Source organism: Bos indicus x Bos taurus, chromosome 16 (genome assembly GCF_003369695.1).
Source record: "Bos indicus x Bos taurus breed Angus x Brahman F1 hybrid chromosome 16, Bos_hybrid_MaternalHap_v2.0, whole genome shotgun sequence".
Classification (NCBI taxonomy): domain Eukaryota; kingdom Metazoa; phylum Chordata; class Mammalia; order Artiodactyla; family Bovidae; genus Bos; species Bos indicus x Bos taurus.
The window spans coordinates 49,866,442-49,893,764 of NC_040091.1; the positions used below are offsets into that span (position 1 = coordinate 49,866,442).

At 53.8% G+C, this 27,323-nt stretch overlaps 1 protein-coding gene across 2 annotated transcripts in view; it reads right to left on the reverse strand.

Annotated features, from left to right (window-relative positions):
• SKI (SKI proto-oncogene) overlaps nucleotides 1-27,323 on the reverse strand; it is a 54,524-nt gene that overhangs the window by 19,072 nt on the left and 8,129 nt on the right. Inside the window, exon 2 of one of the 2 annotated variants that reach the window (XM_027565151.1) lies at nucleotides 7,085-7,243. The exons of the other annotated variant lie outside the window; for it this stretch is intronic. Within the exon in view, the coding sequence (XP_027420952.1) occupies nucleotides 7,085-7,243 (159 nt within the window). The remainder of the gene's footprint in view (nucleotides 1-7,084; nucleotides 7,244-27,323) is intronic. 2 annotated transcript variants of the gene reach the window in all.

Sequence of the window (27,323 nt, forward strand, 5' to 3'; positions counted from 1 at the left end):
TGGTCGAGGTTGATGGCTGTGAAAAACCCCAGGCCACAGCCCCGTCTCCAGGCTGGCCCTATGGCAGGCGCTGGAGCCAGAATGAGGCCGGATGGTCTCTTCCTTTGGCAGGAAGCCCAGCTGCGATTGGCTTAGATGATCAGGGTCCCCACCCAAGGCCAGGCTGATCTCTACAGCCATCCTGGGGATCATCAGGGCTTCCACCCACCGCCCAGGGCAGCAGGCAGAGAAAAGGCCAAAGCCCCGTAGGCCAGCATGGAACCGCCACTGTTCACCTGTCAAAAACCAAAACCTCACAGTGGCCACCTAAGGCCGTGTCTCCGTTGACCGTGAATGGCTCTGACTAGCACCCTATTTTTATTCAGCCTCAGAGCACCTCCATCTCCCCCTAACCCGCCAGGATCCATGGAAAGGCCTCTGTCTTTAGAACAGGAAGGTCAGGCCCCTGCTCTGAGAAGGGCGGGGTGAAAGGAGAAGAACATGTGAGGACAGCGTGATTCTGCTTGGGAAGTGACCAGGTGGAGGTGACCACGTGGGGACCTCACTGGGAATCATCTTCAAAGCAAGTTTAGGAATCTGCAGGTTGTGAGAATGGCTCCATAAAAGCCACTAGTCTGGCCCTGGGGCCCATCTTAGCTGCCACCCTGCAAGGCCTCCCGGCAAGGACAGAGAAGGCCAGACAGGGGCTAGCATGGCTGGACTTGCAGCCAGCACACCCTGCTCAGCTGAAAGGACTCCCCGCAAGGACCCAAGGCCAGAGGACTCCATCCTGCCCTGGGTGACAGCCTCTCCTGTGCATGGGTGGGAAGGTGGCCGGAACAGCCTCTTTGGGCCAAGAGGCGGCAAGCACGCATGCCATTGGTGAGGACAGGGGTTCCTGCCTCTGGGCTGCACTCGCCAGAGGGGTATGCACACTGTGTGTGCTCTGCACGCGCTGAGGGATTTCAGTTTGAAAGGTCTCAGTTTTTTAAGTGTGGAAGGTTTTAAAAAGCTCTTCGTTTTAAACAGAATTGTTTTCTCCATGGTCAGCCAGAAACCCTTCCCCCAGCGCAGGACTTGGTGGTCGTGGGTACCCACCTCCTCACCTCTGGGGGAGCCTAGCTGCATCCATGGCCCACGCCCATCCTTGCTGGGGGAGCAGTCAGAAGCCAAGCACACAGGTGACGCCACTGCAAATGCACGTGTGGACATGATGGCCCGAGAACCTCCCAAATCTCAGAACAAGAGAGAAACACCTCAAGGCTAGGGACCCTGAGGCTCCTGGGAGGCTCTCCACCTTTTCCATGGATAATCCACAGAGCTGACAAGAGCACCAGTCCTCCAAAAGACCAGACAAGGTCGCAGCATCCAGGGCTGGGACCAGGAGGACCTCGGGAGTGCAGGCCCTGCCGGCGGGCCCTTTCTACCAGGGAGCAGCAGAGCCAGGATCCAACCTCCCCAAAGGCCCAGCCACCCACACCTCTCTTTTCACCTTGGGGCCTCGTCCTTTTGGAGTGAAATACTAGGCACCACGAATGCCATTCCTGAGAGTAGACAATGACCTGAGAGCACAGAGAAGGGGATCGGTGCCCCTGGGGTGTGCCCAGCCCACTGCCTCCTGGGGGGCAAGTGCCAGGACGGACCACTCCCTCCAGCACGCTGGCAGTGTGGGCTGAAACTCAAAACCAGGCTGTGGGCACGGCGGGCGAAAGAGGATTGAGCCACAGCTAAGCTGAAGCCAGCTCCGAGCAACCACCCCCTGGCCCAAGGGCAAAGGCCGGAGAGCAAAGGTGAGCCCATCTCCAAGGCGTGCTCAGGACTCTCCCACAGAGCCAGGGCCCCTCAAGCCCTGCCACAGCTTCCAGCAAATGTTTAAGGACAGATGCAGTAGGGTGTGCAAGAAAGAACCAAAGACCTGGCAGGTGTGGGTCCCTGGGTGAGAGGAACCCTGAAAGACCAGAAAGCAAAGGGCAGTGAAGGTCGGACAGGACCACGCGCCATGTCCCCAAAACAGCCTAGAGGCCGCAGACGCCGCCCTGCAACGGTCAGAGAGTAATGAAGGATGGATGCGGAAAGGGGACAAGACTGAAACCCCTGTCGTTACCGCATCCTCCTGGAACCAGCCCAGTGTGCTCACCTTGCCGTCCCTCACGCCCTGGGTCCCAACTGGACTCCCACCTCTAGAAACATGGAGCATGTGGCCAGGATGTGGATGCGGACCCCCGCGTGGACGTGAAAGGTGCGAGAGCAGGGAGGGTGTGCAGGTTTCACTGCACAAATGCCAGGAAAGCCACAGGAGAGACCAGAACAGATGCGAGAGGGAGGCCTCCCCAAACACATGAGCCTTTCCAGCCTGGAACCACCTCCCTGCCCCCCAGTGACAGGGAGAATGAAGGACAGAGCTGGGGACTGGGTAGGGCAGGAGGGGAGGGCCCCATCCACCCTGCCCTCCCAGGACCCTCAGCACCTCATCCCACGAAGGCCACCTACCGCGCCCATCTCCAAGGCCACTTGCCCTGATGCCCAGGCCTGGCGCACTCTCAGCCATGTAACCCAAGTCCCTCTCAGAGGAGAAGCCAGTGGGCATTCCCCAGACCTGAGACCCAGGCCCCTGCCACCTTGGCTGCGAGCAGACTGATGACTTGGTTCAGAAAGGAACCAGGGTCATCCTGGGAGCAGAACTCCTCACTGCTCCAGGGAGGTGAGGGTCCCACACTGCGAAGACACATGTGGACAGAAGCCAGAGAAGCAGGGAGTCCGGGCTTGGCACAACACGGAGCTACGTCAAGGGCGACACCAACAGGACACAGCAGCGGAGAGGCCACCACGCAGAAACACCAGGTCACCCACTCGCCCTGGTTTCGGGCACGTCCCAGAGGCCTTCCTCAAGCCAGGCCCTCACACCCTGCACGTCTGGACGAGCTCCTGGTGCGGCCTTCCCACTTGGCCTTCCCGCCTCATTCTACTTTAGCAGGTGGTGTCGTCCCGAGCCATCCTGGCTTCTCTTTGTTCTAAACGGAGACGTGTGTGTGTGTTTTCTCAGTTTTAACCCCATTTTGCAGCTACTGAAACGTTTTACTTAGGGAGCTACAATCCAGGCCTTTCAGCCCCTGAAAAGCTGTCTGTGCAGAGGGCGAGGGGTCGTGAGAACACACGACATGGCGTAAGAATCAGGGCAGTGACCTTTCGACCTGGCCTCTCCACAGGGCTGGGCTGCTAGAGAGCGCTGGGGGGTGGGGCACCTCTCCCCAGAAGGGCTGGCTAGCCCTGCACCTGCCCATGGGGGCCTGTGCCCCTGGGGAGAAGACACAAGCCCAGGGGGCTGGCACACCCACGCCACAGCACCTTGTCCCCGGGACGCTGACTGTGTGGGGGACCAGGTCCCCTTTCCCAGAAGACACTTCTGTAAGCTGGGGAGGCCTTCTCCCGAAATCGTCCTCTCAGGCCATCTGCACAAAGGTCATCAGCGCCTCCTGGCCCTTCAGCAATGGCCCGGACAGGAGGAGGGGCACCCCAGGGTCCCCCAAGACCCCATGGTCCAGGCAGCCAGCAGGAGGCTCGAGGACAAGGGCTGAATCTCAGCCCAGAGGTCGTGTGGGTACAGGGGACCAGGCGCTGGCGGGCCCAGAGGAACAAAGGTTCTCGTGGGCAGGACGCACTCGGCACAGAGGAGCATCTAGGTCGGAGCCGGCAGCCCCAGGCCCCTGTGCCGAGGGTCCCGCGGCTCCAAGTGCCCAGAGCAGCCCCTCATTCCCAGAGAACTGGGAGACAGAACACAGGATAGGGGCCTCCTAAAAGCCCCTACAGGGCATGGGTGTGTTCCACCCAGAGTCACAGGCGCAGCCAGAGGGCCCCGACCACACAGGAAGGCACGTCTCTGGTGCCCAAGCTCCTGCCACCTACTCTGGACCTGGCTGGTCCTGGGGGGCGGGGAGGGGGGGTGTGTTGTTGGACAGCAGGCGGGACACATCTGTGGATCCTGAAACTACTCCGCCCGCGAGGAGTCCAGGGCTCAGGAGAGCAGGAGTGGCGCTGCCCCACCCTCATCCCTAGAGCTGATGGCCTGAACTTTTCACCCTCAGCACAGACACCAGAGAGCAGGGCTCAGAGGTGTCTGCCCGCAGCGGGTGGGGAGAGGAGGGGCGACACCGCCATCCCCGCTCCAGAACCTCGGAGGGCCCGTTTTACAACCGCCAGATGGCGGGGCCGCAGGCCTCCTCAGTCGCTGTGACTGCCTGACCTCAGCCAGGACCTGCGGCTACACCCCCACCCGGGAGAGGCCAGCGAAGGTCACCAGGGCTCCGTCCAGCCCTGACCTCGGGGTGATGAGCCAGTGTCTCCCAGACCTGCTGTGTGAGAACCGAAAAGAAGCCAGCCCGCCAGCGGGAACGGGGCAGGAAGAGGTACAGGCCCTGCTGCTCAGAGCCTGCCCAACGGCACCTCCATGGCCAGGCCACCTCTCCTGGCACGGCCATGGGAGTGGACATGGAGGAACACCCAGGGCTCCGTGTGCAGACTGACCCCCACCCCCACCACGACACAGTGGCTCCCTCAGCCCAGTGCATATGGCATAACCACAGGCCAGGCCAGGAGAAAGCCAGGCACCATCGGCACAGTGACCCCTTCTCCTGGGGGTTGAGGACAAGCAACACATCGTCATCCCAGAGACCAGATACCCCTGGAGCCTGGTCCTCTCCCGGGGACAAGGTTGGGAGCCCGAGCACTCACTGCTGCTCCTCCTCCAGCTCATCGTCTACCCCTGTGAGATCTGGCGTCATCCTAAACAGCCCTGTGGCCTGCGGAGGACTTGCAGGCAATGGCTCTTGGGGACCTGCTGTCCAGAAGGACATGCCAGACATCACAGCAGGTCCCAAATGGACCACACTTATCCAGAATCCCCAACAGCACAGCCACACTGAGGGCCCAGCATGAAGGGACCCCTGAGCCAGAACCGAGTGAGTCCCAAGTGGGTGAGTACAGCTTCCCAGGCCTCCCCTCCAGGTGTTCACCCACCACCGCTCGACCCTTCTGCTCTGCAGCCTCCATGAGCAAATTAAATTAGGTACGATGCCCCAGGACCAGGGGCAGGATCAGGGTCTAAAACTGGGCAGGGAACCTCACTCCCACCCCTGGTTCAGTTCAGTTCAGTTCCTCAGTCATGTCCGACTCTGCAACCCCATGGACTTCAGCACACCAGGCATCCCTGTCCATCACCAACTCCCATAGAGTTTACTCAAACTCATGTCCATCGAGTCAGTGATGCCATCCAACCATCTCATCCTCTGTCGTCCCCTTCTCTTCCCGCCCTCAATCTTTCCCAGCATCAGGGTCCTTTCAAATAAGTCAGTTCTTTGCATCAGGTGGCCAAAGTATTGGAGTTTCAGCTGCAACATCAGTCCTTCCAATGAATATTCAGGACTGATTTCTTTTAGGATGGACTGGTTGGATCTCCTTGCAGTCCAAGGGACTCTTCAAGAGTCTTCTCCAACACCACAGTTCAAAAGCATCAATTCTTCAGCACTCAAATTTTCTTTTCCACCCATAGAAACCATGTTAAATACGGCTCAGGATGACCCTCCAGTCACTCGGGGGCCTGCGGCAGCTACAGGAGGTGTGTGCAGGGCTGGGGTCTCAGTTGGCCCTGCCTCCTTCCCTCCTTCCTTGTCACCACCAGCATTCACAGCCTCCCATTCCACAACTGCCCTGTGGGTCAGCTCAGCACATTGGGCCCTGTGCCCTGGATACAACTTTCCAGGCAGTCATGTGCCCTACAGGGGCCTTCCTGACTCAGGAAGCAAAACGCCCCTGGCAACCAAGCTGTGGCAGCACCTCCCCCCACCTCCACCCCTCAGAGGCCCTCCACTCATCAGGTGCCCCAGGGCCTCAGCCTACCTTGACCCCAGCAGGGCTGAGGTCCTGCTGTGCAAAACACTGAGCTGGAGCCCTTGGCCAGAGCCAGGCACCAGAGGATGGGCTCCAGGGTGAGTGACACCTGCCAGGGGCTCGCCACCTGGCGCCCAGGCCACCACAGCAGCCCGGACCCCTTGACCCCAGAGCTCAAGCTGCCTGATGAAGCCTCTTCAATGCACCTCTGGGCAGACACAGGGTAGGGGGCACTGGATGCAGGAGGCCCATGACCCTCTCCCACTGTACCTGGATGCCTGGGGCCCACCGGGGGCACAGAGGTGCTGTCCCTCTCCAGGCGAGACCACAGCACAGTGCTGACCTGCTGGCCTGAGCCCCTCCCCCACAGCGTCTCAGGAGAACACGGCTCCCCTGTGGCCTGGCTGGATCCCCAAACTACTGACCGTGCCCCTAGACCTAAAGGAAGCATTCTAGGGTGAGGACACGAGGGCACAGAGGCACTGTCCACGGCCCTGCTCCATCCAGATGATCACCAGCGCACACCTCCTCCTCTGAAAGGGACCACATCGCCTGGGAGTGTCTGAAATTCAGAACGTTCAACTCTGCCTCTGCTCAAGCTTAAGTGAGTGGCAGGTGGTAACCCCATTCCCCAACAGCCAGGGCCTCAACTATGAGTGCTGCCCCTTCTGGGGGGTGGGGTGGGGGCTGCCAGGGGGGCTTGCGGACACAAGCCCCTTCTGGCAGGAGCCATAAAAAACACACGGACACGAGCCCGTTTGCGCAGCCGCCAGGGGAGCGTGGGTCAGGAGCCCCACCCCCCCTTCTCATAGGCACTACAGGAGCACGTGGACACGAGCCCCTTCTGGTAGGCGCCATGAGAACGCGTGGACACGAGCCCATTCGCACAGCCACCAGGGGAGCGCACAGACACCACCCCCTTCTCGTAGGCGCTACGGGAGCATGTGGACATGAGCCCATTCGCGCAGCCACCAGGGGAGTGTGTGGACACAAGTCTGTCACTAGGCTGGTTAAGCGCTGGCTCCACACAGCTGCTACTCTGAATAGTCAAAATTACGGCACTTTGTTCATAATCAATTCTGACTAAAATTGAAAAGGCAGTAATGAAGATGTTAACAAAAACGAATCTAATGTAGCCAAAATTACTGCAGAAAGGAAAACATATCTGGTCACAATGGACATGCCAGTCAGCACAATTCAGAGAGCTTTCAAAACCTTCTACCTCAGAGCTGGACATGCTCCCCTCCTTCCTGCAGTCGAGACCACTCGAGGCTCTGCTACTCCAGTCTCCAGTCATTTTTGCTTCTCGTGGGTTCTGGGGGCACTGGGCTGTCCCCCACCAGGGCTCCCTGGGGCAGGCAAGCCTCCCGGGTGCAGATGCCTGCATCAGGTGAGATGATGGCAATTTTAAGCTTTTGATTGATCTCATTTTTCCAATGCTGTTTACGAAAAGAGAGCCTGATTAGACAAGCTGGAAGCCAACTTGGGAGCAGTAACCACACCACAGGGAGAGGACGTGCCTGTGGCCCAAATGGCATCAAAGGGACTAATCGCCCCCTCCAACATCCAGCTAAAACCCAGACAAGATCCAGGAGACAATCACCCTCAAGGCACTGGACATCCCACCACCGAGGACAATGACCCCAGATGCAGAGGCTCTCGTGGGGAGCTCCCGGCCACCCAGCCCACTGACCTGAGCCCCCAGGCAGCAGTGCAGGGAGGGGATCCAGGTGGGGCCCAAGGCCCTGGAATCAAAGAGACAGAGCTGATGGTCCAGGGGGACCTGAAGGAGCCCCAGAGGGCAGGCTCGGTAGCAGAGCACAGGTCGGCACAAGTGTGTGAGGACTGCCTGAGGCTGGGAAACACCCACCAGAAGTACTCGAGGGGCAGGGCGGAGCAACCCACCAAAACATAGCAGCAAAACCTGTAAGGATTAAACTGTCTCAGAGTAAGTGACCCAGGACAAAGCCCGAGGAGATTCACAGGAATTCAGGACACTTTGCATCAGCACGTCTACAGCCAAGGAAGCGGGAAAACATGAGCCACCACAAGGAGACTCATGAATCCTCCAAGGCAGACCAGAACTGACACAGATGCCAGAATCCACAGAGGAGATGAGAACCACTACTGAGGCTGAACTCCACACATTCAAGGAGTTAATCAGAGATGCAGAAGGTCTGTGAAGTCAAGCGTCCACGAGATGAAGACAACACTGGATGGTCTGGCAGAGCGGACGTGCTGAGGGGACACAGGTGAGACTGAGGGGCTGGTGAGAAACTGCTCAGAACAGGACAGACAGCAAGGACACGGGAGGGGCAGAGCACCCCTGGGCTGGGCTACTTCAAACAGTGACTCAACGGGTGCCTGGAGTTCCCAAAGGAGGCAGGGAAGCAGAAAAAGGCTCCAGAAACACTGGCCAGAAATCCTCCAAACTTCAAAACTATGAGCCCCAAAAGCTCAATAAACCCCAAACACATGCAATCTAAAGAAAACTACAGCAAAGTGCATCAAAATCAAGATGCTCAAAAGCAGTACATGTGTGCGTGCGTCCTAAGTTGCTTCTGTCAAGTTTGACTCTGCGACCCTATGGACTACAGCCTGCCAGGCTCCTCTGTCCATGGCATTCTCCAGGCAAGAATACTGGAACAGGCTGCCATGCCCTCCTCCAGGGGATCTTTCCAACCCAGGGATCGAACTCACATCTCTTACATCTACCTGCACTGGCAGGTGAGTTCTTTATCACTAGCACTACCTGGGAAGTGGCTAATAAAAATGAAAATCATAAAGATATTCCAGAAAGAGGAATGAAGAACCACAGCCGATCAGTATTTTCAAAGCTGTTTGTTCAGTCGCTCAGCCGTGTATGATTCTTTGCGACCCCATGGACTGCAGCACGCCAGGCTTCCCTGTCCTTCACCATCTCCCAGAGCTTGCTCAAACTCACATCCATTGAGTCGGTGATGCCATCCACCCATCTTGTCTTCTACTGCACCCTCAATACCTTCCTTCAATCTTTCTCAACAACAGTCTTTTCTAATGAGTCGGCTCTTCGAATCAGGTGGCCAAAGTATTGGCGCTTCAGCATCGGTCCTTTCAATGAACATTCAGGACTGATTTCCTTTAGGATTGACTGGTTTGATCTCCTCGCTGTCCAAGGGGCTCTCAAGAGTCTTCTCCAACACCACAGTTCAAAAGCATTAGTTCTTCAGTGCTCAGCCTTCTTTATAAGTCTGTCACTGTTTCTGCATCTATTTGCCATGAAGTGATGGGACCAGATGCCCCGATCTTTGTTTTTTGAATGTTGAGTTTTAAGCCAGCTTTTTCACTCTCCTCTTTCATCAAGAGGCTCTTTGGTTCCTCTTCGCTTTCTGCCATATAGATGGTATCATCTGCATATCTGAGGTTATTGATATTTCTCCCGGCAATCTTGATTCCAGCTTATGCTTCATCCAGCCTGGCATTTTGCATGATGTACTCTGCATAGAAGTTATATAAGCAAGGGTGAAAATATACAGCCTAGACATACTTCTTTCCCAATTTGGAACCAGTCTGTTGTTCCATGTCCAGTTCTAACTGTTGCTTCTTGACTTGCATACAGATTTTGCAGGAGGCAGGTCAGGTGGTCTGGTATTCCCATCTCTTGAATAAGTTTCCACAACTTGTTGTGATCCAGAGTCAAAGGCTTTAGCGTAGTCAATGAAGCAGAAGTAGATGTTTTTCTGGAACTCTCTTGCTTTCTCTATGATCCAGCAGATGTTGGCAATTTGATCTCTGGTTCCTCTGCCTTTTCTAAATCCACCTTAAAAGTCTGGAAGTTCTCAGTTCACAAACTGTTGAAGCCTCGCTTGGAGAATTTTGAGCATTACTTTGCTAGCATGTGAGATAAGTGCAAATTGTGCAGCAGTTTTAACATTCTTTAGCACTGCCTTTCTTTGGGATTGGAATGAAAACTGACCTTTTCCAGTCCTGGAGCCACTGCTGAGTTTTCCAAATTTGCTGGCATATTGAGTACAGCACTTTCACAGCATCATCTTTTAGGATTTGAAATAGCTCAGCTGGAATTCCCTCACCTCCACTAACTTTGTTTGTAGTGATGCTTCCTAAGGCCCACTTGACTTTGCACTCCAGGATGTCTGGCTCTAGGTGAGTGATCACATCATGATTATCTGGGTCATTAAGATCCTTTTTGTACAGTTCTTCTGTGTATTCTTGGTACCTCTTCTTGGAAAAAACTATCAACCTAGAATTCTACACCCACTGCAAGTATCTTTCAAAAAAGAGGCGGAAGTAAATCTGCTTTATACATACAGAAACTCATCACCAGCTGTCCTATACCAACAAAGAACGTGGAAGGACATCCTTCTAACAGAAGAAGAACACCCCCGGATGGAAACCTGCGTCTACACAAAGGAAGAGCAGAGCAAGAAACGATGACTACATACATAAATACATTGAGTCCTCTCATTATTTAGATGACTTCGGAAAGTCATGAGAAGAGCTTTAAACTCTTAAATGAAAATGAAAACAACGCATCAGAATATGTGCAATTCCCTTGAAACAGGACTCAGGAGAAAACCAAACATTTAGATCACAAGGAAAGAGAAAAGGTCACAAACAAATGGCTCCACATCCAACACATGAAACTAAAAAAGGACAAACTCAACACAAAGCAAGTCAAAGGGAGGGAAATGCAAAGACGGAAACAAACCAACACAAACAGCAGAGAAACAACAGGAGAAACGGAAACCCACACTGGTTCTTTGAGAAGACCAGGAACACTGATAAACCTCTACGCAGATTGATCAGGAAAATAAAAAAAGAAAATTGATCAGCATCAGGAATACGAGAGGTGCCATCGCCCTGAATTCTACAGCCATGAAAGGGTAACAGGAAAACACTGTCAACAGCCCATGCCAATAAATTTGACAACTCAAATGAACTGGGCAATTACTCATTAAAAAACAAACAAAAAACCTCTCAAACAAGAATAAATAATCTGAATAGTTAAAAACTTCCCACAAAAAAAACACCTCCAAATCCAAACAGGCTTCAAAAATACGTGCTACCAAGTATTTCTAAAAGAATTACTGGTTCTTTCAGCAAGTTTATGGAGGGAGTACTTTCCAAATAATCATGTGAATCCAACATTACTCTGATACAAAAACCAGACTATTACAAACAGAAAAAAAAACAAAACGACAGCCCAATGTTCATAATGAATACAATTGGAAAAACTATGAATGAAATTTTATCAAGTCAAACTCAACAACATTTTAAAAGTATGAGACACCACAACCAGGGAGATTTATCCTGGGAACAAAAGGTTCATTGGATTCAAGAATTAGCCAGTGCAACTTGCCATGTTAATAAACTAAAAAAAGATATTCACCATCTTAATAATATCAGTAAATGAAAAAAAAAAAAAAAAAATACACACACACACACACACACACACACACACACACACTGGACAAAACCCAGCACCCATTCCTGGCCAAAGTAAAGGACAGAACTGCATGAAGTTTTCCAGTCTCCTGAAGAGCGTCTACAAAACCCAGCAACCTATTAACAGCGTGTCTGACAGTGAGATGCTGCACCTCCCCCCAGGCCAGCAGCAGGGCTGTCTGCTCTCAGGACACTGGAGGCTCCAGCCAGTGCAATCAGGCAAGACAAAGAAAAGGCGTCCAAGTCAGAAAGGAAGCAACACTGTCTTTACTCACAGATGGAAACCCTGAGGGATCTATAAAAAGGCTACTAGAAGGAGTCGCAAGATGCAAAATCAATATACAAAAATCAATTGTACGAGCAACTTATAATCAGGAAATGAATTTTTTTTAAAAAAACAAGGTACATGTACACACTGCTCTATTTAAAATGGGTAACTAACAAGGACCTACTGTACAGCACTGAGAACTCTGCTCCATGTTATGTGGCAGCCTGGATGGGAGGGGAGTTTGGGGGACAATGGGTACATGCACATGTACCGCTGAGTCCCTCTGCTGAGCACCTGAAACTCACAACATTGTTAATCAGCCATACTCCAACACAAAATAAAAAGGCTTTTTAAAAAAAGGATGATTTTAACATTTCAGTATTAATTATGGCAACTGTTTGCTATAGGCATTTGGTAAACCCCCTTTATTAGGAAACAAAATTCTAGTTCTAATTTGACAAGAGTTTTCACCATTAATTTGATGGTATGTGTGTGCTAGGTCGCTTCAGTCATGTCTGACTCTTTGCGACCCTATGGACTGTAGCCCACCAGGCTCCTCTGTCCATGAGATTTTCCAACCAAGAATACTGGAGAGGGTTGCCATGCCCCACTCCAGGGGATCTTCCCAACCTAGGGATCAAATTAGTGTCTCCTATGCCTCCTGCACTGGCAGATGGGTTCTTTACCACTAGCACCACTGGGAAGCCCAATTTGATGAACAGTTTTATCACATACTCTTGGATCAACTGAGATGATCATATGATATTTCTCCTTTAATAAGGTCAAGTAGGTTGATTTCAAAACACCAATAATAATCACAGTAACACCGAAAAAGAAAAAGAAAAAGCTTAGAGATAGGTCAGGGAATCTGACCAAAGAGATCAAAGACCTATGCCCTGCAAACTACAAAATACCACTGAGAGAAACGAAGAACAACTTAAATAAATGCAGCAGTATAACCTGACCAGGAGATGGAAACGCAAGTGTTAAAATGCCAGTTCTTCCCAAGTTATCTGTAACTCAATTCAATCCCAATCAAAATTTCAGCAAGATGTTTTTCATAGAAATTGACAAACTGATTCTAAAATTCACATAGAAATTTAGAGGACCTAAAATAGCCACAACAACTCTGAAAAGGAACAGAGCTGGAGAGCTAATGTCACTTGATTTCAAGAACTATAAAGCTATAATAAGCAAAAACAGTACAGCATTGATACAGACACATCGACTACAAATGAACATAATACAGTCCAGAAATAAACTCACACAGACAACTGATTTTTGACAAAAGTGCGGAGATAACAGTAAGGAAAGTATAGTCTCCATGACAAACAGGACTGGAACAATCAGTCATCCACATGCAAAAATGTGGATGCGGACCTTGCATCAAATGCAAATCTTAAAGCCACAAAATATCTAGAAGAAAACAGAAGAGAAACACCTTTGTGACCTTGCATCAGAGAAGATTTCTCATCTAGAACATCAAAACTCCAATCTAAAAGAACCAATCGATACACTGGAGTTGATGAAAACATTAAAATTTTACTCTTCAAAAGAGAAAAAAAAGAAAGCCACAGACAGGGAGAAAGCTTTGCGAAGCATAAATGTGAAAAGGGACTTGCACTCGGAATACATATAGAATTCTCAAAATTCACCAGTAACAACTCCACTCAAATAACAGACAAAAACTTCCAAGAGACACTTCACCACAGAACATACATAGACGACGGCAAATATGCCCACGAAAAGATGTCCAAAGCCATTAGTCATTAGGGAATGCAACTTAAAACCACAAAGACAGCTATCCCTCCACACGTGTTAGAATGACTGAACCCCAAGACAGCAAGAGTGCTGGTGAGGACGCAGGAGCTGGTGGGGATGCCTGGGCCAGCTCAGCATTTCCAGAAAGGCCAACCTGCACGCACAGGACCCAGCCACTCACACCGAGGTGTCTACCAAGGGAGTGAGATGTGTGTGTCCCAAAAAAACTCACAAGGAGCGTTCACAGCAGCTTTGTGAGTAACAGCCAAGAACCGGGAAGGATCCCATCGGTCCACAGGTGAATGAAGAAAGAAACCATGGCAATTCCTACAGTGAGGCAAAAACAAGACAAACCACGCACTGACACAACCACACAGAAGAATCTCGAGATAACTGTGCTGAGTGGAAGAAATGAGACCAAAAAAAACACAGAGATTTCCTTCCCATAAAGCTCTAGATAAGGAAACCCATCTAGAGTGAAGGAAGCTGGCTTGGCAGCTGTTTGGGGTGGGGGTGGGGAGGGACCGAAGGGCACGGGACACCCTGCGGGTGAGGGACAGCTCCTCCTCCTTGACTGCAGCAATGGCTTCACGTGTGTACACATTCGTCAACGTTATCAAACTGTATGTTTTAAATGTGCACAGCTTATTATGTTAATTATACCTTTAAAAAGCTGCCTTTAAAATAACTATACAGCAATTATCCCAACCGGAGCCTTTATCTTCCAGGACTCGTTTGTTCCACAGTTTGAAACAACCCCCACAGGTCAGTGACATGTGTACACGAGCAGCACAGGCCACCATTTCTTCTGAGGTCGATCCCAAACACATCCTCTTCCGTCCCAAAAGATTCACAAAAATGCCGTCGCCATGCATTCAAGTCATTTCTTTGTCCAGATCAGAACCAGCATGTACTCCCTGCAAAGGACAAACTGTCTTTTTGGCTTTTTTTTTTTGGCTTTTCAGGGTGTGCATTCTTACTCCAGCTGCTCCAGGCTCCCACAAAAGCAGCCACAGGCCAAGTGGACACCAGGGGCGAGGCGCGAGCTGATACAGCTTTATCTACACAGACGGTGGGGGCTGGCCTCGGCCCAGGGCTGCTTCCGGCGGGGGCCCAGAGGCAGCCTCACCTGGGAACTTGTTAGAAATGCAAAATCTCAGCACCCATCCCAGACCCAGGAATCTGAAACTCCGGGGTGGAACCCACAGGCTCATCATTGAAGAATTCTGAAGCTCAAGCTTTAGAACCTCTGCCCTAGAAAACCAGCAAGACTGAGGGACTGATCCAGAGCCAAGAATGAGCACGTTACAGCTGCATACCACGGTCCACAGAGGAGAGCCGAGGTCTGGGGCAGTCTGTGATAAAACACGTGTGCTGACTTAGAATAACCATGGGAGAAAATTTCAAAAAAAAAGAAAAGAAAACGAGATTCGTCCTGACAAACCTCTATTACTAAACAGCTCCTGCTGGTTCTTTTCGCTTCTTGACAAAGAGTTTTCAACCCATTTTTTAAAAGCAGTTCTAAAATTGTCCTGGTTCACATTCTCCCTTTACTGCACTCTGCTCTGCAGGATCTGGAACTTAGTCATCCTTCAGGGATGATTAAGTCTTAGAATAAGGGGTCTGAGTCATTTGTCCAAACATCAGTCAAGACCACACTCAGCCAGAGGCGCTGAGTGTGAGACCTTCAATGGCAGTGAACCCTGTGTGGACACGCGTGCACACACGTGCACACACGTGCACACACACACTAGCAAGAAATAAAACACTTTGAGAAAATAAATCTTGGTTATTTGAAGGTTACTTCTGGTTAAGATCACAAATAACTGGCAACAACGCATCCTCCTTTTTAAAGCAGCTCTTTATGCCCTTCCTTCCTGAATGCTTAAAATGCCAAAACCTTCTACAAATTCAGAGAAACACATCAAGATAGAATAATTAAAATGCTAACGAAAGAAAATCCGTTTCAAGATGGAAGAACAAAGATACTTCAACCCTGCTTTTCTCTCAGAAACTGCCAAAGCCCCCGCTCTCCAGCAAAGGCGCACATGTGGGGGCGGGAGGGGGCTGGGCAGGCAGCAGAGAGAAGGACCAGGGACCGCGTGGACAGGCACGGGATGCAGGGGCCAGCGACCACAGGAGGACGTTTCTCAAAAACATCATCAGGGGCTCATCTGCAAGCATGCCTGAGAAACAGTTCAGTGGACTCCAAGTGCCCCACCCTGCTGCCCACTACGCTTCCCCATGATAAAACCATATGGTCAAGAACCACCATCGAGGGAAAAGCAGGCCCTGAAAGCTGACTTCAGAGGAAACCACAGCCAATACCCCTGGGTCTAGGAGACAAGCCATGGAACAGAACAGGTGAGCACTTTTACAGAAGAAACAATGACAACAAAAGAAGTATTACACATGAACACCACAGGACTTCCCTGGTAGTCCAGTGGTTAAGAATCTGCCTGCCAATGCAGGGGACACGGGTTCGATCCCTAATCAGGGGATATCCCACATGCTATGAAGCAACTAGTAAGCCCACGAGCCACAACGAACCTGGACTCTGCGATGAGAACTCTCACCATGAGAAGCCCTCGCAGAGCAACTAAAGAGTAGCCACTACTTACCGCAACTAGAAAGCCCCTGCACGGCAATGAAAACCCAGCACAGCCAAAAATAAAACATAAAACTTAAAGAAAAATGAACATGACAATAAACTGGAGGAAATTTCCAGAAAGTGACACCAAGAGACAGAGAGGCCGACGTCCAGCCAGAAGGCTCTCCAGGTCACCGGAGAGCAGTGGGCCAACAGCTGGGACATGCCACCAGGCACCCCAAAAGGGGCAGGCCTGCACAGCCACCTGTCGGGTGCTGGGCTCAGAAGGAAGAGGCAGGGCACCCGCCAGGTCCAGCACCTCGGCCTCCGAGAGGGGACAGGACCACACAGGGGAGCAGGAAACAGTGACTGACCAACCCAAGACACACGACAGACAGACAGACAGGAAGTGATGTCAGGATCTGGAAAAAAACAGAGCAGACAGGAAGTGACGTCAGAACGCAGGACCTAGAGCAGATAGGTCAGAACCAAGGGACCTACCAGGATGGAGGACGCACAGCAGACAAGAAGGGAGGTCAGAACACGGGACCTAGAGCAGACAGGAAGTGAGGTCAGAACGTGGGACCTATCAGCATGCAGGACCTAGAGCAGACAGGAAGTGAGGTCAGAACGTGGGACCTGTCAGCATGCAGGACCTAGAGCAGACAGGAAGTGAGGTCAGAACGTGGGACCTGTCAGCATGCAGGACCTAGAGCAGACAGGAAGTGAGGTCAGAACTTGTCCACCAGTTCAGGATAAACAGTCCCCCAGTCACAGTGGTCAGCATGAAGGGTCGATTTATCCAGACCTGAGACACACAGGCTTGGGCGGGCCTGGAGGTGACTGAGAAACATGGAGTCAACAGAGGATAAGCTGTGAACCACAGGAAGCCCCTGCCCAATGCCAAGTAGGGAAGACAGGACGCGGACGCTGAGTTTGGGCCTTGTGCCCTTTAGCTGTAAGAGGACACCTGTGTAATGATAAAAACAAACATCATACCCTCAAACCCCAGGCAGATGAAGAAATGATGTCTGTGTGCCTGGGGAGTGAGGGTACAAGCCTACACCTCCTACCACTTGACAAAGCAGGCCTTACCGGGCAGCATGGGGCTAAAGGTCCCACCTGTGCCCCACAGGAGGACAGGGCATCTGGAGGAAGAAGAGCCGCCATGGCTGTGCCTACCCAGGACATCACGATCCCACCTGCAAAGGCTGAGTCACAGCCAGAGTCGGCTGGCCTAGACCCTGAGGACATCAGAAGCAAACAGAAGGTCCTAACTCTGCTCCCGCCCAGAGGCCACGGTGACGAGCAGGAGCGCACACAAGGGCTATCTGACAGCCAGAGGGTGCACGTCAACATGTCCAGACTGAGCACCAAGTAAACCAAAATGGACAGCAGCCGACAAGGATCCTGACCTTGCAGTCCGGCCATTCCTGGGAGGACGCAGCTCCACTGCAGGGTGACTCAAGGGACAGAGCAACGGGACAGACAGCAGTGGTCCCTGCAAGGGGTTCTTGCACCCTGGGATTTCCCTGATGGGCAGGAGAGCCTGGGTCAGCCCTTCCATCGGTGCCAAAACTGGAAACAAGTCAATCACGGCTGGATGGTGCTTCTTCTAAGGGTAGAGGGGTCGGCAAGAGGCCGGCTAGCACTCTAAGCAGATGCACCTCGCAGAATGACAGCCCAGTCAACATGGCGGGCCTTCCCAACTCTACAGAATCAGCATCTAGAGATGGACGAGAAGCTCCCACGTGTCTCAGAAAGTCTCGGAGACACAGGGAAGTTCCCCTGGACCGACCAACGAACATGCCTGGGGCGCCTGAAACACCGCAGCACAGTTCAGGACAGCTCCTGGCCACAGACGCTCAGACCTGCAGCCCAAAGGCTGCTCACACAGCCCTCAACACCCCCTGCCACTGTCAGATTCCCCCAGGGCCCAGGGAGGTCTGGTACCTCCAGCCCTTCTCTTGACTGCAGGGGTCGGGGGGAGAGGGGATCCAGTGAGCACAGTCCACAGCCCCCTCCCGCAGCAAGGGCTAGGTGGCACCACCAAGGTGGCAGGCATGCTGGGTGTGCGTGGGGCCTGGGATGGCTCCCCATCAGAGCAGGCCTCGCAGGGGATGAGTAGGGCAGGTGTGAGGCATCCAGAAGGCAATGCCGCCCTGCAGCAGCCCCCGGGGTCCACATCAGCCCGCGACAGACAGGGGCCATCAGTGCCAGGCCTGGCCAAGGCCTTGGCTGACATCACCCCCTCCTCTCTGTACCCCTCACGCCACCGGGCAGCTGTGAGGCTTCTTCCCACTCATGCTGGGCTTCCCAGGGCTACATATCCTCCAGCTTCTGAATGAAGGCCCCTCAGTTCCACATGAGCCACACAAAACCTGTCGCCCAGGCAAGGTGGGGGCAAGGCCCTCAACTAATGGCTCTAGGGCCTCAGGCGACAGAAAGCGCCACAGGGAGGCCCTGCTCTGCCCGCTGCTCACACACGCCGCCCCCCAACCCCCTTGGGCCCTGCAAGCTGCAGGGAGGCCAGGCCTGCACATGGCACCCAGCTGGAAGCACAGCCAGGGCCAGCTCCTCCTCATCCCCAAGGGGCCTGTCTCAGCCTCCGCCTCACTCCCAGGCACTGAATAACAAATGCACGATCCCATGGACAGAGGAGCCTGGTGGGCTACAGCCCATGGGGTCACAGAGAGTAACATAGGGTCACAACTGAGCGACTAAGCACACACACACGCACACTGGGAACAAATCCTCGGGAATAAGAGCAAAGCCCCTGGTGGTGGCGGCAGCCTTGGTTACCAGGCATGCGTGCAGGAAGGTTTGAGAGAATTCAGCTTCACGTGCTGTCTCCTCGAAGGGCCCGTCTAAAGACAGACCCACACACACAATGTCCCTTTCCCCTCCCTAGAGACCTGGACACAGGGATACACACACGGTACATCGAAAACAAGCACACGTGCTGCTTTGGGAGCCTCGTCGGGGAGGACCTGAGGCCCCCAGCCCCACGATGCCCATGCTCACTGATCGTGGCGGGGGCGGTGCTGGCGGGGTGCTTGGCTGCAGATCGGGATGGATGAGGCTGTGACCCATGGTGCATAGTACCCCACAGATTAGCCAAAGCAACTTTAATCAAATCAGATCCTAAATATTCATTCCAATCAGGCCATCCTTATGTTCCTGTGAGGCTCAGTATTTAGAACCTTCTGCCAATAGCTAGACCCACAGGTACTCCTGGCAGAGCCTGCACTGGCCCAACACTGGCCTCACCAAGGAACTAGCCTCAAGCTGGGAGGGGCTCTGGGGACACAGGCTTGATCCTCTCCAGAGGGCCATGGACTATGTGGGAAGACTGGAGGGCAAGGTGGCTGTGGCGCAGCGTGTCTTTAAGGTCTGTCTTCTCCTAGGTGCCCGTCCTTGCATTCAGGCTCTCACATCACTCTGTGGTCAGCAGCTGACAGAGGCAAAAGCTCTCAGCAGGTACAGTGCACTGGAGCCGTCAAGGACTCCGCCCACGCTCCCTGGGAGGCTGTGTCCCCAGCACAGGGCACAGAACTTGGGGTCACCTTCCCAGCCACAGAGGCCTTGGGCCACCTGTTGGGATCGTGACCCCCAACACCCCCCCCCCACCATGACCCAGAGGACCTTCAGACCATCAGGTCACACCAAGGGCAGGACCCCAGCCTGGAACAGCGACTACTGCTCTCAAAACACTCACATTCAAAGCTCTGGTTTTCCCAGTAGTCATGTATGGATGTGAGAGCTGGACCATAAAGAAGGCTAAGCGCCATGAATTGATGCTTTCAAATTGTGGTGCTGGGGAAGACTGAGCACCAAGCACGGGCAGCAAGGAGATCAAACCAGTCAATCCTAAAGGAAATCAGTCCTGAGTATTCATTGGAAAGACTCATGTTGAAGCTCCAATACTTTGGTCACTTGATGTGAAGAGCTGACTCACTGAAAAAGAGCCTGATGTTGGGAAAGACTGAAGGCAGAAGGAGAAGGGGTGACAGAGGATGAGATGGTTGGATGGCATCACTTACTCAATGGACACAAGTCTGAGCAAACTCCGGGAGATGGTGAAAGGCAAGGAAGCCTGGCGCGCTGCAGTCCTTGGAGTCACAGAGTCGGACACAGCTTAGTGACTGAACCACATCTTTCTTATTAGGGCAGCTAAAATGAATCAACACTTGTTATTTTTTTTTTTAACTTTACAGAGCTTTCAGAGATTTGAAGTAGAATAAAGATTCGTTTTTAAAATGGGGAAAAAAGGATGGCTTTCAATCTTCTCCATTCCACCTCAAACTGAAGTAACAGGCACCTGGAGGGCGTGCAGCCCACCAGGCGCCCTCCCCTCCTGACCCCACGTGTCACATGGGAACCTGGGAGCATCCCAGGCGGAAAAGCGTGAGTGACCCCAGGGCAGGGCACATCCAGGGCGGAGTGAACAGAGGCACAGACATAGCCTCTGGGCTCAGAGTGAAATGGCAACAGATGCAGCCCTGTGGGAGGCCCAGGACAGAAATCAGGGGGAAGTGGCTCGGGTCTCATCCATGACCCACAAGACGAGGAAAATGGCCCAACTTTCACAGGCGGCGAGACCCTCTACTGTCAGCAGCCACCGACTGCTGCCCCACCGTGACACAACCCTGAGACTGGAACCCACCCACCCCTGGGGGCTCCTGCTGGGGGGCAGGTGTGACCACTCAAGGGGCTGCATCTGTGTCTAAACCCCCAGTGACCAGCTGCCTTACAGTCAGGAGGGGATGGGCCACAAGCTGCAGGGACGTGTCGGGGCGTCGGGCAGGGGTCGGGGGTCGGAGAAAAGCCATAGGGAGAGACTGAGTCCTTAGCAGGTGGCCCAAAGAGGATGACTGAGGCATCAAATAATGGCAGGAATGACCACAACACTGTCTGGGGCTAATCTGGTGACACCAATCAGCCGGAGGAGGAGGGAGGGGAAGAGGAAGGAGGGTGGAGGGGAGGGGAGGAGGAAGGAGGGTGGGGGGGAGGGGAGGAGAGAGAGGAGCAGCAGGTCAGGCAGCATCGTGGAGGGACAGCCAACCCACCAGGAGCAAGTTCACGGGAAGCGTACACTGCCAGGGTCTAAAGTCTGCCCACAGATTATTTATTAACCACAGAGGGAAGAAGCAGACTCACCACGAGTGTGAGCGAAGCTGCCATCCCCGAGGGGAGGGGGGCTCCAAGCCTGCCACTGACACCAGCCAGGAGACACACCCAGCACGTGCCCACAGGACAGCTCCTCACCCTTCAGATGCTGCATCAGGCAGGACCGCAGGTGGGGAGATCTCAGCGGACAGGCTCAGGCAGAGATGCCAGATCGCAGGGCCCATCCTAGTGGGTCCTGGGCAGAAGCAAACTGCTGCGGGAGGGCTGAGTGGACGAGGAGCATGACGGCACTGCAGCCGGGGCCCCACGGTCACACACCAAGGACCACAGCGTTAGACACTCTCCCTCCAATGCAGCAGGACAATGGCAGTGAACCCTGGGGAACCTGCCTCAAAGCTTCACTGCAGAAAAGCTTCACTTGAAAACTTCTTATAATAAAAAAGCCCCAGGGACTTCCCTGGTGATCCAGTGGGTAACACTCTGTGCTCCCAGTGCAGGAGACCCAGGTTCAATCCCTCATCAAGGATAGATCCCACACACCACAGCTAAAAGATCTTGCGTGCCACAACAAAGAACCGGTGCAGCCAAGTACACAACAAATAAAAAATAAAAAGCCCTGAACCAAGGAGAGGCAGCAGATTCACCAACAGGTGGCTGGCTGCTCCTCTGTCCACAGGGGGGTGGAAGCCATCCGCAGGGGCGTGGAAGCCACCCCCTGGTCTAAGGACACAAGAACATGTGCCAAGAAGGGACAGCAGTGCTCTGGGGACACCCAGCTTGGGCAGGGCAATGACATCTTGCAACATGTAAGCCACACTGAGTGGTTTTTCTAAATCAGACCCAAAAGCATCAGAAATGGAACAAGAGCAGCATGAAAAACCTCTCAAAATCCCAAATTTCCTGAACAGTAACAAACCCTAGTTTGAAAAACAGATCTCTGATTCTGTTCGACTCTCTGCAAGGGTGATGCATAATCCAGCATGTGAGGACCTGTAGCGAGAAGGAGCAGGTGGATGGGATCCCCACCCCTTGCCAACCCCTGGACCCTGGCTGCTGCCCCTGGGCTCCTCCCTCCTGAGGCTCTGCCCCAAGAGCAGGACGGGAACGAGCGAGCCTCCCTAAGAGGGTTCTTGACACACTGCCTTGTTTCTGCTTTCCGGAAATCCTCATCTTTCTGGGTAAGAACGGCTCTGGGATCAGTGCTGCTCCACTGAGACTGAGGCTGCCGATGAGGCGCTGACCACTGCTAGCTGTTTACCCAAGTCCCCATGTGAAGAGTTACCCCCAGTCTTCCCATCTTCCCATCTGAAAACCCGAACCACCTGCCCTGCTCAAACAGGATGCGGGTCCTCCGTCTGTCCAGGGGTCCACCTGGGGGCTGCACCTGACAGAGAAGGGACTCCCTCAGCCTGTCACCAAGCACCACACCGCAGTGGACACCTGGGTCCGCACACACACGCCTGGCTGCATACAGAGCCCAGGGGACCCAGGACAGGCGGCTCCCAGCATTCTAGCAGGACCCCACACCGGTTAAACGCACCAGCACCCGCCTCACCTGGGACCCAGCGTGGAAGTCAGCTGAGACTCTGCAAGCCCATCAGGGCAGCCAACATGGGCACACTGACCACACACTGCACAGGCCCCAGGCTGCCCAGAGCTGCTGTTGGCACAGGGAGCCTGGCCGCCCGGTACACTGTGTGCTCCGCTCAGAGCACCTGCTGGCGCCCGTCCGCTGGCCCGCTTGGCTGCAAGGAGGCCACTGTGCCAGCCTGCGTATGCCCACACATGGGCCCGGCCGGGCTCCTGGGATGCTCCTGTCAAATGCCCCGGCTTAGGAAGACAGAGAGAGGGCCGGGCGCAGTGCTGGGCCTTTGTAATGACCAATGAGAGGAGGCACCCCACTCCCCCACCCACTTTACAGACGGGGACACCAGGGCCCAGGGAACTGACAAAGCCTCTAATACAAGTGACAAGTTGCCCGAGCCAGGATCTGGCCCCAGGAATCAAGTGGGTTATATCTGGTTTCTTTAGGGAAAAAAAAAAAAGCCAACGTTTTTGTTTTTGCCACACTACGTGTCTTGAAGCATCTTAGTTCACCTGACCAGGGATCAAACCCATGCCCTCGGCAGTGAAAAGGCTACATCCTATCCACTGGACCGCCAGGGAATTCCCAGCAATCAAGTTTAAGGATCCCTGCCCCTAACCATTAAGCAATGCTGCCTCTCTAGACTTCTAGGAACTTGGACTTCACCAGAAATACAAAAAATTATACTTGCTAACATCTGCACAGAGAAAATGGGGTAAGAAAGAGGTTAAAATTAGATCCAAAGACAGTGCTTTCTGCTCACTGTGGGCAGCAGGTGGGGCAGAGGGGGGCCCTCCCACCCCAAGCGGTTTCCAACTTCTCTTTCTTTCTTCAACCAGAGCACAAAGAGCCACCCTCACGAGGTCCCTGCAGGCCCTGCCCCGGTTCCCACCACCGGGCCTTCCTTTTGAATCCAACCAGTGGTGTCACCCCCACCCAGCAGGCAGACCTGGCAGTATTTGCAAAACAAAAATCGAGGACCCTCCTTTCAAGAGCTACGCGGCAGGGCGCCCTCACACCCCAGACTCTCATCAATATTCAACAGCTAAGACAAAGTGGACAAAGAAGCAGAGGGCCACTTCTCCGATCCCTAGCCTTCGGGTCCACTCCCACTCCCGCTCCCGCAAGAGGCCAAGATGGGGGCGTCTGCAAACCAAACATCTGGGTTGGTTCAGAGGCCACTCAACTGCTCAGGCAATGCAGCCCCGGGGCTGGGATATGGGCAGTGCGGGCACAGCCCACTCTGGCCAGGGCCACCAGTCAGGGCCCGGAGCAGCCTGGTCTGCCTGGTCAACCAGTGTCTCCCGGACCACCTGTCACTGTGGCCTCCTGAAACCAACGGAGACAAACGAGTGGAAATCATGGTTGGAAGCTGGGCTGGACCCAAAGCCTAGGAGAGGGGCACATGCACCAGTCATTCAGGAAACTGTGTCCAAGGCAGAGGGAGAACGCCAAGTGGCCGGTGGTCCTGGGCGTGGGCTCCTGGCTGTCCCGGAGCCAGAGGGAAAGTCCACATCCAGCCGGCAGGCTCTCCTGCCCAGAGCTGCCCTCAAGCTAACCAGAACACAGGTGGGTGTCCCCCTGCTCTGGGCCCAACACGCAACCCCCGTGTGGTGACAAGATTAAAAGGCAGAGACTCCGGCCTCTGTGTGGGGAAAAGCATGAGACCCCCGCTTCCTCTCTTAAGAACTTTCTCAAGAAACTGGGGCAGGACATAGACTCCAGAGAGGACAGTCTCATGTCAAGCTCACCAGCTAAACCTCAGAGGCCAATGTACTCACACAACCAACAAGCCCATGACAAGATGCTCAACACACAAATCAACAGCACAGCGAGACAGCCTCACGCCCCTCAGGACCAATACTGTCAAAACCCAGAAACCAGTGCTGGCGAGGACACAGGGAACCCGGGACACGGGGCACCACTGCTGAGGAAGCCAGTACAGGGTCTGCTCAAGGAGCAGACGCAGAGCCACCGTGTGACCCAGCAATTCCACCTGTGAGGACGTGCCCAGCAGAACTGAGAGCGGGGACCTGCCCCACGCACAGCAACCGAAACACAGAAGCAACCCAGGTGCCCGTCGTCAGATGACGGACAGACAGAATGTGGTCCATCCATACGAGAGAACAGGATCCAGCCCTGAACAGGGAGAAGGTCCCGACACTGGCACCTGCTCCAACGTGGACAGACCTCAGGACACGATGCGGAGAGAAACAAACCGGACGTAAGAGGAGACACCCTACATGATTCCACGTCTCTGAGGTCCCTGGAGGAATCAGAGTCACAGAGACACAAAGCAGGAGGGTGGGGGCCAGGGGAGGGCGTGGCGGGGAAGAGGATGAAGTCCTGGAGATGATGGTGGGCACGGCTGCCCGACAGCGATAATGTGCCCGATGCCACTGAGCTGTGCACTTAGAAAAAGGAGGAGGATGGTTTTTATTGTAAGTGTCATTTTACCACAATAAACAACACACACACAAGGAAAATTATAGGAAAAAGAATACTAAAAATAATAAAATAGCCAACTCCTTTAGGAAAAAATGAACCAATGAGATACTCCCTTCAACAAGACTATTCTGAACGACAGTGACTAAGGCTGTGAGGATGGAGGAAGGTAGGCAGGTACCTGATGCTGTTAAAAGGGAGAATCTTGGCAACAAAATCAAGAATCCATGAAGACGACCTGCCTCTCTGGGTCAGAGTCTCCCAAGGGAATACCCAGAGAAGTACAGGCACCCTGTGTGTGAGCAACCAAATGGGACAAACGGAAGCGCAACCAACAAGGCTGGGAGCTCGCTCTGAGCCGCCAAGTCTTCTATGAGAGCCTCAGCTCAAGTCCCGGGCATCAGAGGAGATGTGCCTGCAGCGACCACTGACCTGAGGCCCCTCAGGACACAGGCCCCACCCTCCCTGCAGAAAACAATTGAGCGTGACCTCTGACCCAGACACACATGCACACGCCGGCAGCAAGGACGCACCACAGTCCCATCCATGGGTGCCCGCACTGGAGGCCCGACGCCCATCACACAAGAGCAGGGACCAGCCCCAGCTACGAGGTGGGGGTGAGGGCCACAGCCGCGCTGGACGCAGGTCAACACAGGGCGCTCAGGATGCTGGAGTAGGGGGGCTGGAAGCTGGCAGCAGGTGTACACGGCCTTCCACATGGCTGCACTGAGGCTCCTGGGAGGAGTCCACATTAAGACACTCTCTGAAGCCTCTTGCATAATAACAAAAACACAGCCTGGCCCTGGATGTGAAAGACATTCCAGGACCCTCAACACCACAGACTGCTCACCAAAGTGCTCCATGGCTGCCCACAGGCACAGCCGTGCACAAGACACACGTGTGCACAGGGGCATGGATGAGGGAGGCCGGCAGAGCCACGTCTGAGATGCGGGATCTGAACACAGGCTGGGGACCCGCAGGCATTCCGACACTGTTGTCAACTTTGCCAGGCACGCTAACAGCCCCAAGGTAATGATTTTCCACGATTCCGTATCTGTGAGACGGATACTGAAACACTCACGTGTGAAATGATGCCTGGGGTCTGCTTTAGCGAGAAGATTGGGGGAGATGAGTGAGATGAAAGCAGTGTAGCACCAAGAATGTGTGGGTGAGCCCCTTCCCCACTCGCGGGCGCCTGAATCTGCCCTCACACCACCACCCGCTGTAAGTCCACACACATGCTGGCCCAGTGGGTGGTGGGTGCTCACCACTGGGCAGGAACCTGCCCTGGGATCACTGTTTGGGCTCACTCTGCTCACCCCTCAAAACTTAACCAAGCAAAGGCAGAGGCCCAGGTGGCTCTCCCTCGAGCCCCTCAAAAGGCTTGCACCCCATCCCTCCCCCACTCACAGCCGCCTGCTCTGCAGGGTCCCGGCCAGAGCCTCTGTCACATGGACTCCTGAGAGAAATCGCAAGGCGGTTCAAGAGAACATTTAAATCCTAACTGCGTATGTGAAACACCCGGAGCTCAGATAATAAAACCTGGAAGGGACACTAAAAACCACAGAAGACCTGGATGACTTGAGACCACCTCAACGACAGCAACAGGAAAATTAAAGCAGATCCTCCCCAGAGGGGAGAAGAGTCCAACACGAATCCGAATCCAACAAACAGAGCGCATGTCTCCTCTCCCGCAGTAGAAACTGGACACCAGGCTGGGTGGGCCGCATCGTCAGAACTGGGTTGGGGGGCGGGGGGATGTGCACGGCAGCAGGAGGGGGGCCTCCTTCCTGGAAGTGGGGAAGGAGCAAGATTGGGAATTTAGGAATTCCGGGTCTGCTGGGCAAGGGCTGTAGCCTTGGTCCTCTGCGCTCCTGCCTGTCGGTACACTGCCGGGCGCCAGCTCCACTGCAGGCAGCCAGACCCCAGCTGGGAGGAGGGTCCCCGGGTCCACCACCCAGAGCCCAGGACCCTTCGGCCACCCACACCCGGGCCACTCAGAACCCAGTTTAACTATTGGAGCCGCACGGAGCCAGCCCAGGGCCTACCCTGTTTTCACAGTTTAAGGAGCTTTGTAAATGCAGACAAGACCCACTAGGGTCAGGCAAGCTGGGCGACACTTATTACATACAAGGATGTTAAAAAAAATCACAGTTTTGATAGTTCTGCAAAAAAAAACTTAGCAAATTTACAACAAAACTGTCAAGTAATTAAGGCTAGGCACTTCACACATGAAC